This window comes from Emys orbicularis, chromosome 14, assembly GCF_028017835.1.
Source record: "Emys orbicularis isolate rEmyOrb1 chromosome 14, rEmyOrb1.hap1, whole genome shotgun sequence".
NCBI classification, from domain to species: Eukaryota; Metazoa; Chordata; order Testudines; family Emydidae; genus Emys; species Emys orbicularis.
This window is the reverse complement of record NC_088696.1, coordinates 39,005,841-39,019,956: the sequence shown is the minus strand read 5'-3', so window position 1 is coordinate 39,019,956 and position 14,116 is coordinate 39,005,841. Positions and strand designations below refer to the sequence as shown.

General features: G+C 48.0%; 1 protein-coding gene across 1 annotated transcript in view; it reads right to left on the bottom strand.

Annotated features, from left to right (window-relative positions):
- The window catches only part of ZDHHC1 (zinc finger DHHC-type containing 1), a 40,994-nt gene that overhangs the window by 14,430 nt on the left and 12,448 nt on the right, over positions 1-14,116 (bottom strand). Inside the window, exons 4-6 of the mRNA XM_065416833.1 lie at positions 11,148-11,272; positions 10,405-10,563; positions 4,796-4,908 (exon numbers count right to left, since the gene is read on the bottom strand). Of these exons, the coding sequence (XP_065272905.1) occupies positions 4,796-4,908; positions 10,405-10,563; positions 11,148-11,272 (397 nt within the window). The remainder of the gene's footprint in view (positions 1-4,795; positions 4,909-10,404; positions 10,564-11,147; positions 11,273-14,116) is intronic.

Genomic DNA, 14,116 nt, shown 5'->3' with positions numbered 1-14,116 from the left:
CGAGACTCAATTAAAGGTTGATGGTGGCACTCACGGAGCAGCTGCAGATGGTGGAGCGCTGCTTCTGGGCCCAAGAAATGAGCACTGTCTGTTGGGGTTGCACTGTAATGCAGGCTTGGGATGATGAGCAGAACTTTTGGATGTGCAAGGCCACATTCCTGGATCTGTGTGCCAAGCTCTCCCCAGCCCTCCAGCACAGAGACAGCAGAATTTCAGAGCTGCCCTGACAGTAGAGAAGCAAGTGGTGATTGCACTGTGGAAACTTGCAGCGTCAGATTGCTACCAGTCAGTGGGACATCATTTTGGAATTGGAAAATCCATTGCAGAGACTGGTATCATGCAAGTATGCAGGGTCATTAATTGCCTCCTGCTATGCAGGTCTGGGCCTCTCAGCAACGTGCAGGACATAGTGGATGGATTTGCAGCAATGGGGTCCCTGAGCTGTGGTGGAGCGATAGACAACATGCATATCCCTATTTTGGCATCAGACCACCTTGCCACAGAGTACATCAACAGAAAGGGCTACTTTTTTAATGTTGTGCAACCATTGGTGGATCACCAGGGATGCTTCACCGATATCAGTGTGGGCTGGTCAGGGAAGATGCACGACGCTTGCATCTTTAAGAACACAGGACTGTTCATAAAGCTGCAGCAGAAACTTCCTTTCCCAACCAGCAGATTGCCACTGGCAACGTTGAAATGTCAAGTGATCCTGGGCGACCAAGTTTACCCCTTGCTCCCCCGGCTCACCACCCACCTTGACAGCATCAAAGAACGCTTTAACTACCGGCTCACCAGATGCAGAATGACAGTTGAATGTGCCTTTGGTCGCTTGAAGGGACTCTGGCATTGTTAACTCACAAGGTTTGACCTCAGTGACAAAAATATCCCAATGGGTATAGATGCCTGCTGTGTCCTGCATAATATCTGTGAGGCAAAGGGGTGGCGGGAAGTTGCCACTGGGGTGGAGGGTGGGCAGGCATAGAGCAGCTGCCTGCTGAATTTGAACAGCCAGACACAAAGGCTATTAGAAGAGCTCAACAGAGCTATACGGCTCAGGAAGGCTTTGACTAAACACTTTAACAGTGAGCCACAGCGGTATACAGTTCTCTATCTAAGCCTGCTGTTTTGGGGCCTGTTAGGGATGGTGTGGTCCTTGGTGGACATGTATGAATATAACATTGTCCATGCGGCTATTAATTTGGTAGCGCTTGCTGTACATTTATGATTATTACACTGTGTTTGTCACTGATCCTATGAGTTGTGTCACACTGCACAGTAACAAGTAGGTAGGTGCTTTCAGAACTGCTAGGTATTCTGCAGCATATGTTGTGAACTAATAAAGATGAATTATTTTCCAAATAATATAACTTTATTGAGTAACAAAATCTGTGCAATTTAAAAGCAAATACATTAAAAACTTAATAAATTAATAGAACAGAATTTAACAATGGGAAAGAACATTCATGTCAATTTTAGCTACACATACAGCCACCATGTCTTTCACAGGTCACCCTATGTGAAGCTGTGGTTGTCCTTAATGTCCTCCTGCATGGAGAGGTAGAGATAGGGGTGGGGCCCCTGATGCCTTGCGGAATGTTTAGTGGTAGGGCAGAGAGGTGCAGCAGTGGAGTTCTCCATGGACTGCAAAGGGAGGTGAGCCTGAGATTGTTGAACCTGTAGGTTCCACAAGAGTCTGCAGCATCTGTGTTTCCTGGCGGAGAAGGCCCATTATATCCTGGTGCATCTTCCTCTCCTTTTCCTGATGGGACACCTGGGCCTTTCTCCTCTCCACTCTCCTTCTCCAGGCTGTCTGCAATGTTCATCCTCCAGGCCCTGTGCTCACGGTCTGAAGCAGCACTGACTTGCAGGATCTCACTGAACATGTCATCCTGAGTCCCCATCTTTCTCCTCCTTATTTGGTTCATGTGTTCTATGGATGTGGAGGGGAACCTCTCCAGGCCGCAATGGCAGCAGCTGCAGATAAAACACAAAGAGATAAATTGTCAGTATAGTCAAAATAGAATGTGAAACTTAATATTCAGAACTCCCTTCCCTGGCTCCCCTAAAGTTTTAAGCAAGACATGCTTATTGACACTTCTGCTCCAGAGCGCTTCTGTGCAGCGCCACTCACAGCACCAGCCATGGTGACTATGGCCTTCCAGGCTTGAGGGAAATGAGGAGGGAATTGCTTGGTTGCATGAAACTATGAGTATAGGGCAATGACACTGAATACTGGCACCATTTTCCACAGGTGGTGGTGATTTTAGCTGATACCTCACACCTGAGGGTAACAAACACACAGAGAGCACAGCTGCTGCTGGTGTCCCAAAGCCACCCGGGCCCTTATGCTGCTAATCTGTGTACTGCAGTTCTGCCTGCTGAAGTTATCACTGACTGACCTGGGAAAGTGTCCTACTGCGGAGAAAAAAGTAAGGCTGCCATCCCTAGAAACCTTTGGGAGAGGATTGTGGAGTACATCCATGAACGTTTCATCGAGACATCCTTGGGATGGGATATTCTTACATATCCAAACAAACTGCTCCATATGGCTCTCCTTGCCTAGGGGAATGAAAAGCAGAGAACACTACCTCTCTTTGTTGTACCGCTACCTCTTTTGGTACGAGTATATTAATGCAAAGTCGATAGATGTGTCCTGTTAAGTTGGGGGCCCCATCACTGTAATGGGAAATAAATTTACACACTTACCCGAGGATCATTCTCCTGCATTGGGCTGGCCTGTGCTCGACTGCTGGGACTGACTAGACTGCAGTGGAGTCTCGAACAGGTCCTGGCTCATGGCATAGCTGGACTCCCAGGTCACAACCCCCATTCTCCTCTTCCTCCTCCTTGTCCTCATCCTCACTGTTCAGGCCAGGGGCCTGTGGCGCGGACTTCTTGGAAGTATCCACGGTGGTGTGCAGGGTGGCAGTGGGGTCTCTGCCAAGTATGGCATGCAGCTCCTTGTAAAAGCAGCAGGTCTGCGGCTTGGCATTGGATCAACTCTTGGTCTCCCTGGCCTTGTGATATGCCTGCCACAATTCCTTTGCTTTCACACTGTACTGCTGCTGGTCCCTGTCATACCCCTTCTCCTGCATCCCTCATGCAATCTGCTCATAGATGTTGATGTTTCTATGGCTGGGTCTGTAGCTGTGTCTGCACAGCCTCTTCTCCCCACAGACCCCGGAGATCCAATACTTCCTATCTACTCCAAGTCAGAGCCTGAATGGAGTGTGTAGCCATCATGGTCAGCTGCACACAAGAAGGGTGAGCAGCTAGGTGTGTTTGCCAAGCTGAGCAATCAGGATAAGGTGTTTCAAAAATCCGCAGGGCTTTAAAGGGGCAGGGGGCCTTCTGGTCTCTGTGACCCCTGGGCAGTGGAGCTCACAATTATGCCTAAAGCAGTCAGTGTCTGGCATTGTGGGAAAGCTGCTGGAAGAATGTTAGGGTCGACACAGGTAACGCAGTGTTTACATTTGTGCTGCATCAACGTCAGTACGTCAGCCATGGCTCAGTGCTGCTCGGGGAGGCGGTGTTGCTATGGCAGGTCACACTTAACAGCACAGCTGCACTGCTCTAGCGCATCAGTGAAGATGCCACCTACGCCAACAGGAGGGCTTCTCCCATGGGTGTAGGTGCTCCACCTCCTCGTGAGGCGGTAGCTATGTTGATGAGAGAAGCCCTCCCATTGACTTAGCGCTGTCTACAGGGGTTAGGTCAGCATAACTGCATGCTCAGGGCGTGGTTTTTTTAATGTCCTAGTGTCTCCTCCCCCTTCCTTTCAGTTTAGCTAATCTCCTCACAAGGCTACCCTCTTCCCCCCAGATATCATGGCACTAACCTGATATTTGCCATGCTTCACACTGTGTGCACTGCTTGTATCTAATATCCCTTTCCACTCATCCCTTGTCTGTCTCGTCTATTTAGATTGGAAGCTCTTTGAGGCCGAATCTGTCTCTTCTTACACTGTTTATATACAGTGTGTAGCACAAATGGGGCTCAGATTTCAGTTATGGCCTCGGACACTACCAAATAATAAACAACAACAAATGCAATGTGAAGTTAAAAGTTCAAACGTCTGGAAGTGTGCGCCGGAAGCTAGAATTGTAGCTCTGCCGCTTGTTCAAGTGCATTAAAATACCATCTTTATTTACATTACCGTGTACTGTTTTTCATGTCTCCAGATGGATTAAGGATGGAGATAAGTCAAATAATTCATTTCTTACAGAATATCAAACCGGTTCTAGTAACAGGTAATTTAGCTGTAAGGGACTAGGTAAGAGAAACAAGGAATTGCCTTCCTGCAGAAGAAAAGACGAGAAACCTCCCAATTTATAACATAACCCAAAAGGATTTGTAAAATATGGAGACATGTTTGTGTAGCAGAGTATAACACACCAGTGCACCGGTTTTGATAAGATCCCTGAAACTCACCTTTGACTCTGGGGTTAAGCTTAAGACTATGGGGAATGGCTGGCTACTCTCCAAACATGATTTACACTCCTTTTCTTTCCTAGATGGTACAACTTGCTACTTGGTATTCCCAAAATGATGCTTTCTCTGAGCTAGTCCAGTCCTGGAGCCTTGTATACCTCTGTCAATGCACCTCAATTATAAACTGCTACTCCTGTTTGGAGCCCCACACAACTCCACCAAAGTACCCTGCCTTCAGCACCTGCCCAACATCCTGAGCAGAGATTCTGGACAAATCTGGATTTCCCACTGAAATGCACCAAAACATTCTGCAGCAAACAAAAGGTTATTTTGAAAGAAAGGCTGAAAGCGCAATCAGTACCTGAGTGGGCCTCACCGGGGAAGGACAAGACTCTAGCTGTTTGTTGACCTCCTTCATCTCTTGTCGGGGACGCTGCTGCACAATGTACTCATAGGTGGTCAATTTGTTCCACACTGGGAGGAAACAAATAGACATTTCAGTGTGTGGAACTCTGTCTGTTTTCTCATTAGGAGCATTCGAATTACTAGGCTGCTTAGTTAAGTGTGGATGCACACACAGCAAAGTCTACTTTCCCTCTGAATGGCAGCAGGAGCTGGTAAAAATACTACAATCATTGTGAAAACTGTACTTCACTTGCACTAAGTAAGACTTTTTAAATCCTCCTGACCCAGCCAAATCTAAACCAACTTTCACTGTGACATTGAAAGGCAGCAATTCTCAGATAGGGAATATTCCTTGCTATACTTCAGCTGTCGCTAGAGCTGGCCATAAACAGGTCACAAGAATATTTTTTTAAAATATTTGGGAAATTGTATTTCCCCTGACCCTTAATGTCATGTCCCAAAATGCTACATAGTTTTTTAAGTCTCTCTAGGTATGAATGTAAAACAATTAATAAGGATAATAAATAAAAATCTCTTTCACACTTATGGATCACAAATGCTTTTAAAACAAAATTCAACTTGGCTCAAAAACTTCCTCTAAAAAAAGCAGAGTAAAATTGGTTCAGCAGGTGAAAATCCTCCTTCATACAAAGGAAAGGCCATCTTTTGTACCAACAATCTGCCAAGAATGACCTTGAGCAGATCACTGCAGACTATGTGGCTCTGGGAAGAAGGATAAGAGTCTGGGTCGCAAGTGACTGTCTTGTCCATCCTCCCTGTTGAAGGAAAAGGCCCGGGCAGGGACCGTTGAATCGTGGAAGTAAATGCATGGCTACACAGGTGGTGTCGGTGAGAGGGCTTTGGCTTCTTTGACAATGAGCTGATGTTCCAGGAAAGAGGATTGCTATTCTGGGATGGGCTCCATCTATCAAATACTGGGAAGAGCATCTTTGGACATCATCTGGCTAACCTAATAAGGAGAGCTTTAAACTAGGTCCAATGGGGGGTGGTGACAAAAATCCGGCCAACATGCATCTAGGCTCAAGTAATGAAAACAAGGGGAAGGGGCTAATTTCTGGAGAAGAGACTAGAAATCACAATTGCATTAAAAAGGCAAGAAAAAAAGCAGCAGGGCAGTCTTCAAAATATCTTCGATGCCTGTATACAAGTGCAAGGAGTATGGGGAACAAGCAGGATGAACTGGAAATCATGGTATATGAAGAAAATTATGACTTAATTGGCATTACAGAGACTTGGTGGGACAACTCCCATGACTGGAGTACCAGCATTGAGGGATACAGCTTGTTCTGAAAGGACAGATATGGGGGTAAAAGGAGGAGGTGTTGCACTGTATGTCAAGAATGAATACACTTCCAAGAGGAAGTGAGCAACGGACCTGCTGGAAGTCTCTGGGTGAGAATAAAAAGGGAAAAGAATAGTAGTAATGTTATGGTGGGGGTCTAGTATAGACCACCAAATCAGAAAGAGGAAGTGGATGAGTCATTCTACAAGCAGGTAACAATATTAGCTAACATACATGAGCTAGTTTTAATGGGGGATTTTAACTTCCCTGATATCTGTTGGAAGACTATTACAGCAAAACATGATATGTCAGGCAAATTCTTAGCATGTGTAGGGAACAACTTCCTGATTCAGAAAGTTGAGGAAACAACTAGTGGGGGTCATCCATTTTGAATCTGGTTTTGACCAAAAAGGAGGAATTAGTTGCGAATGTGAAGGTGGTCGGGAACTTGGGAGGAAGTGATCATGATCGGATAGAATTCAAGAGCCTATGGAAAGCAGGACATGAGAACAGCAAAACAAGGACACTGGACTTCAGAAAGGCAGATTTCAACCAACTCAGAGAAATAGCAGGCAAGGTTCTATGGAAAGACCAGTTAGGAAGAAAAGGAGTCAAGGGATGCTGGCAGTTCCTAAAAGATGGAATACTAGAGGCTCAACATCAAGCTATTCTGATGCAGAGGAAAGACAAGAAGAGCCACAGGAGGCCAATGCTATCTAAGAACCAAAAAGGATACATACAGGGCATGGAAGGAGGGGCATGTCACCAAGGAAGTATACATGGGAATAGCGTGAGTGTGCAGGGACAAAACCAGGAAAGCCAAGGCAAAGAATGAGTTACAGATGGCAAGGAACGTTAGAGACAATAAGGAGTTCTTCAAATATGTTAGACAAAAAAGAAAGATTAAGGACAGTGTGGATCTGCTGCTCACTGGAGAAGGTGTGCTGGTAATGGAAAAGAGCTGCTCAATGCCTACTTTGCTTCAGTCTTCTCACAAAAAATAACATGTGATTGGATGACTAGCAAAGTTACCACAGACAATACAGGGAAAGGGATGCCAATCGGGATAAGCAAAGACTATATCAGAGATCTTCTGACCAATTTGAACGAATTCAAGTCAGCGGGGCCTGATGCTATTCACCCACAGAGGGCAGGACAAGAGCCAATGGGTTCAAACTACAGCACAGCAAATTTAGATTAAATCTCAGGAAAAAATTCCTAACTGGAAGAACAGTAGGACAATGGCACAGACTTCCTAGGGAGGTTGTTGAAGCTCCTTCACTGGAGGTTTTCAAAAGGCGGCTGGAGCCATCTGTCTTGGATGGTTTAGACACAACAAATCCTGCATTTTGGCAGGGGGTTAGACTAGATCAGGGGTCGGCAACCTTTCAGAAGTGGTGTGCCGAGTCTTCACTTATTCACTTTAACTTAAGGTTTCGCCTGTCGGCAATACATTTTAACGTTTTTTAGAGGGTCTCCCTCTATAAGTCTATATTATATAACTAAACTATTGTTGTATGTAAAGTAAACAAGGTTTTCAAAATGTTTAAGAAGCTCAATTTAAAATTAAATTAAAATGCTGATCTTACGCCGCCGGCCCACTCAGCCCGCTGCTGGCCTGGGGTTCCGTTCACCTAGTTCGGCAACGGGCTGAGCGGGGCCTGCCGGACCCCGGCTGGCAAGGGGCTGGCAGCCGGGACCCCAGACCGGGGGTGCAGGTGGGAATGTGGGGCGGGGGGTGCAGGAGCTCCCGTTTGGTGCTCAGGGTGGGGGTGAGGATGTGGGGGGGGGTGCAAGAGTCAGGGCATGGGGTGTGGGGGGCCTGGGTATGTGTGGGAGGTGCAGGAGTCAGAACGGGGGCTGGAGGTGTGTGAGGGGGTGCAGGGGTCAGGGCAGAGAGCTGGGTGCGTGTGAGGGGATGCAGGGGTCAGGGCACAGGGCTGGGTGTGTGTGGGGGGTTCAGGGGTCAGGGCAGAGGGCTGGGGTGCTCGGCTCGTGGGGGTGCTCACAGCAGGGGGCTGGAGAGGATATGCCCCGTTCCCACCCCTTTCCCCAGGGCCCCGTCCACACCTCTTCTCTGCTTCCTCCCCAGGGCAGCGAGCACGCTGCGGCTCGGCTCGGCTCCCCCTCCCCCTCGCAAGGGCGATCAGCTGATCGGCGGCAGGGAGAGGGAGTGGGAGTGGCAGGAAAGCACCACACTGGGGGAAGAAGCGGCAGAGGGGGGAGCTTGGCTGCCGGCATGACCAAGCTTCTGCCTCCTGCCCCCGCAGGAAAAATCGGTGGGCGGGGGGGCTGAGTGGGGCCAGGACCCCGGCAGGCAGCAGTGTACCATCAAAACTTGGCTCGCGTGCCGTCTTTGGCACGTGTGCCTCAGGTTGCCGACCCCTGGACTAGATGACACTTGTCCCTTCTAACCCCATGAATCTATGATTCCATGAGCCTAATCCCAATAAATCAGCACCACCTTGTGGAAACTGTGTATCGATACAGTAACCACATCGCTTGCATTAGATCTGCACTTAACTAAATAGATTCTAGCCATAGGGAACTTTTTCTGATACCGCCACAGCATTTATTTTGTTTGTAGTCTTTTCTATATTACTAAAATGGCCCTTTCATTTTCCAGATGTTATCGTTATTCCAGTACTGGTGCACTCAACTTCCCTTCCACTCTGCTACCACTGACAACTGCCGCTTGCCAGATAGCTCTGGTGAAAGCCAGCTGGGAGTTGTCAGCTTCACTGTTGTTGGAGACTGATACAAGGGTACTCAGAGAGGTTTTCAATGCCATCTATACTTTTAAATGGGAACGCGCCTCCTGGATGAGGCAGAAGGTGGGAGCGACTGTAAGTAGCCCCTCCACTGTGCGTCCATCTATATCCTCCTCCAAATCTCACTTTGGGCAAATGCAGTGCAATGTTCACAATGATTATCAGGGGACCGCAATCAAGAAGTTGAGCTTCCTAATGGAAAAGGAGTTATACAGTTCTTTTTATTTAAATAAAAGCCCTGTGTTATTATATTAACCAAGAGACTCCAATGTGTTAACCGTTTAGTTAGACAGTTTATTGCCTCCTTTCAGCCTTAAATTCAAGAAGCCATCACTTGAATTAAGGACTTAGCGGCTACTGCCCAGGCTTAAACCTTTTTCATAGGGTGGTTCTGGAGAAGGTTATTGAAATGGTTGCAGAAGGGTAACTCTGAATTCAAGGCTGGGTAGAGCAATGAGAGAGCATCAGTATACTTGGTCGGCGATCTCCTTGTGATAGACAAGTCAGGTGTCCATGCTGATTTTATTAGATCTATCAGCAGCCTCTGATACCATTAACCACAAGTGCTGCTCACCCACCTTGGGGGACCTGGCAGAGGTGGGACTTTATTCATGAGTGGCTTCATTCCCTTTTGGAGAGGTACAATGGGCAGCTACCCATCCACCCCAAGAAAGATGGACCAGTGATGATTCCTATAGAGAATTTAGGCACAGCTGAGGCTTAGCATACCTCAGCCAAAGGCTCTGAGATATAAAGAGTTGTTCTACAACTGAAGAACTCCAAGATTAATTTGAGTCTTAGAGACATCATGAAATATTAGTTTACAGACCTGCAGGCCGGAGGACCAATAGGTACTGTGTTGTGCTGTCTCATCACAAACCAAGCATTTGCAGGGCCTTTTCTCCCTGCTAGATTCTGCACTGTACCAAAATAATCTTACTTAAGTTAGGCCTGGTCTACACTAACCCCCAAATTCGAACTAAGGTACGCAACTTCAGCTACGTGAATAACGTAGCTGAAGTCGACATACCTTAGTTCGAACTTACCGCGGTTCAGACGCGGTCCACACGCGGCAGGCAGGCTCCCCGTCGACTCCGCGGTACTCCTCTCGCCGAGCTGGAGTACCGCAGTCGACGGCGAGCGCTTCCGGGATCGATTTATCGCGTCCAGACCAGACGCGATAAATCGAACACGGAAGTTCGATTGCCAGCTGTCGAACTACCGCGGTAGTGTAGACCTGGCCTAAGAGAACATTTCAGGAAAAACGAGCGAGAGACAAGAATTTCTTCTATTCATCCTACAGAAGGCAGAGCAAAACCACACGCTCAGGAGAGAGGCAGGAATGCCAAGGTGTGGGACAAAATCGCTGTGCTTTCATTGGTGCTCTTGCACAATGTGTGTGAGATACGGGTGAAAGCCCAATGAGTGTACAGCATGAAGTGAAGACAGAATCAAGTGGACAGTGCAGTGCAACCGGACTTCGATACCTACTAAGATAGATGTGGAAGATCAGCAGGTGACCTAACAGGGTCACAGTCAGCAGGCCCAGCAGAATGAGACTCCCAGCTAAGACCAAAATGGCAGGCGCTTGGGTCTCGATGGGAGCTGCAGGTAGAAACACAAACCAGATGTCCGTGTCGTTCTTTAATACTGAAAAAGAGAAACACAACAATGGACTGAAAGCACAGCAATAGCACACATCGGGAAGGGAGAGTGAGCAAGTCACAGTGGTGGGGACGGATGTGGGGCGGAGAAGTGGTGAGGCCAGAAAGTAAGGAGCTAAGAGGTGGAGGGAGAAGGTGACTGGGCCAGAGAACTAAGAGGGGGAGTAGAAGGTAAGGGAATGAAAACAAAGGAACTGGTGGGGAGGGGAACAGATTATCCAGATATTAAACACCTCTCACTAATAAAACCTCATAGCTGGAAATATTGTAATTTCGATAAAAAGCTAGCTATAGGCCTGATCTGCTGTCCTGAAGCCCCAGAGTGCCTCTGGATCTTTCAGGCTGTCTAAGAACCTCCTTGGAGAGCAAAGTCATTGGGATCAGGAGGGAATCATTTGGGTCATAGAGATGGTTGCAGTCACATAATAGTTTGAGGCAGGGTAGAGAGCTGGAGGCTACTCTTGCACGAAAGGGCCCAGAGGAGTCCAAGCCCAGTGAACAGCTGAAGCCCAGGCATTTCGGCTGATGCAGGGATCACAAGCAGCTCTCACCGAGAGTGTGGCCAGATACCTTCAAAGTGCTGGTCGGTGCGCAGCATCATGGGGTTAACGAAGAACTCCACAAAGACATAGAATGCAATGAGCAAGAGGAGGACGAGGCCTAGGATGGCAGATACCACGCTGTTCAAAAAGAGCCTGCCAAGGAAGCATAACAGACCTCAGCATCTTCAGAGCAAAATGCAAAACCCACTCCTTCAATAATACCACATACATACAAATAAACAACCCAACCTCTACTGACTGGAAGGAAAAGACAGAGACAGTAAAACAGCTTTGTATACATGCCATAATTTTAGTTTCAGAGTGGTAACCGTGTTAGTCTGTATCAGCAAAAACAACAAGGAGTCCTTGTGGCACCTTAGAGACTAACAAATTTATTTGGACATAAGCTTTTGTGGGCTAGAACCCACTTCATCAGCCCACAAAAGCTTATGCCCAAATTAATTTGTTAGTCTCTAAGGTGCCACAAGGACTCCTCGTTGTTTTTGCATAATTTTAGTGGTGCTCAGAAAAACGTGTCATGGACTGTGAAATTAGCCCTTCCCCGTGACATCTGATCTCCCCCTTGCTGCTGGGAGTGCCCCAGCCAGGGGGCTCCTAGCTGCATGGTAGCTCTCGGGGGGAGATCAGATCCACCTTCGAGTGCCTCTTCCTGCTGCAAGAAGCTCCAGTGCTGGGCAGCAGCCCCAGAGGTTCCTGCAGCTGGAGGAGGTTTGTGGAGATGGGTTTGATCTCCCCCTGCTGCTGGAGTGCCCCAGCTGGGGGGCTCCTAGTTGCAAGTCCCCGCCAGGCTGGGGAGGGACAGGATTTGTCTTTCCCCTGTAGGGCTGTTAGGGGATTGGGACGGGGGGGAGATCAGACCTACCTCCAGGTACCTTTTGGGTTGGGACCCCCACGGTTACAACACCCTGAAATTTCAGATGAAAACATCTGAAAACATGAAATTGACCAATTTTAAAACCCTCTGACCATGAAATTGATCAAAATGGACTGTGAATTTGGTAGGGCCCTAGAGATAACCATCTAGACCAGTGGTGTGTCCAATATGTTGTACTGGAGGCTCAAAATTGTGGCCCTTTAGATCAGGTGTGGTCAGAAAACCAGTGTGTATTTGATGATGAGTGGAAAATGAGCTCCCTGCACAAGAACTTGTGTGGCTGAAAGGAGACAGTAGGGGACAACACTTGTTCTCCTTGTGGTCCCAGGAGCGGCTCTGAGCATCTGCTCCCCTTTCCCCGGGCACCTGCTACTCCCTGTCTACTGCTTCACAAGCGAGGAAGGAGAATAGCTCTGGCTGTTCCATTTCCTGCACCTAGCACAGGAGGGCCACCCTCCTCCACACAACCACCCAGTGCAACCCAGGAGTGAAGGACAGGAGAAGCCGAGAAACAATCACTAGTTACGGCTCCCTGATTCTATGCCTCAACCCCAGCACAGGTTAGAGCAGACTCTGCATTGGCCTAAGTCATGCCAGCTCCCAACAGTCCCGTAAAGAAAGTAGACAAGCTGAGGATAACCAGAGCGGAATGTGGACCAGTTACTGCCCATCCCACCGTCTGCACCAGGAGCTGTGGGGAGGGAGGCGTAGGAGCCAGCTTGGCCAGCTGTATGCCCATTGGAGACAGAATCATAGACTATCAGGGTTGGAAGGGACCTCAGGAGGTCATCTAGTCCAACCCCCTGCTCAAAGCAGGACCAATCACCAGACAGATTTTTACCCCAGTTCCCTAAATGGCCCCCTCAAGGATTGAACTCACAAGCCTGGGTTTAGCAGCCAATGCTCAAACCACTGAGCTATCCCTTCCCTTCCCACAGAGAATCCCAGGAGGAGATCTGTGGGTAGTTTGCACTCTTTGTTCTGCAGCACAAAGGGAGCAGAATGGGATAGAGAATCTGCCCCAAAACATTGATTGTGGCACCTTACCTTAGCCTTTTTGAAATAACATATTCAGTGCTCTGGCTGAAAAACCTGGATACCACTTCCCTTGACAGATAGATTGCTGGAAGGAGTAACACTCCTTTTCCTTTCCCCTCCCCAACACACACATACACTGGCTGCTCCTCCAGTCCCTGGACTTCACTGACCTCACAGTAGACAAACAACACATGTTTTTTCTGCTTTCCCTGCTGCTGCCCCTTCCAGAGCATCACAAACTGAAACTGGTGCCTGGAGACAAGAGTGAGAAGGCAGAATGCTTTAAACACCTGATCAAGCTAGGTATATCTGCCCAAGCCTGCTTAAATAACTCCCTCCCCTTCCCCTATAAAGGGAGGGGCCACAAAACAATCCCTCACTTAAACCAGGGCAAGTATCCCTACATGACCACCACTCCCTCATCTTAAAGCAGGACAGGGGTCCTAGAATAATCACCATACCAATCCCCGAAACAAGCTGACTGTGGTCCTCTAACCACTCTACGCCTCGGAACTTTTAGGGATACCTGTACAACTTCCGATAAGTATTTCTTAACATTGCTTCAGAAGCAATTATGAAAATATTTATTATTTAGCTTTTGGTCTGAAAGATGTGTCACGTGAAACACCCTAGACATACATTTAAAATTACAAGAGCGCAAAAGATACAAACCACAAATCATCCAAAACAGCAGTTCTTTCCCCCGCATCCCTATCACACATCATCTGATCACCACTCTTGTGACCCTACCACTTGAGGGGGAGATTTTTAAAGACACAAAGAGCAGATAGGTACCCACCTCCTACCGAAAGTCAATTAGAGTTGGGCGCCTAACGCCCCTCTGTGCCTTGGAAAATCTCCCACTAAATCTCCACTGCACTTTCCGACCAGACACATGCCAACTGCCTCAGTCCTGGAACAATGTTCACTCAATCAGATGGGCTTTGCCGCACACCTGGCTAGTTTGGACCTTGGGGAAAGGGTAAGACCATGCCAGCAGCTCCTTCCCTCTAACAAAGAGGTGATCACGCTCAAGGACCTCTGCTGATCCCAGCTGTGGCACT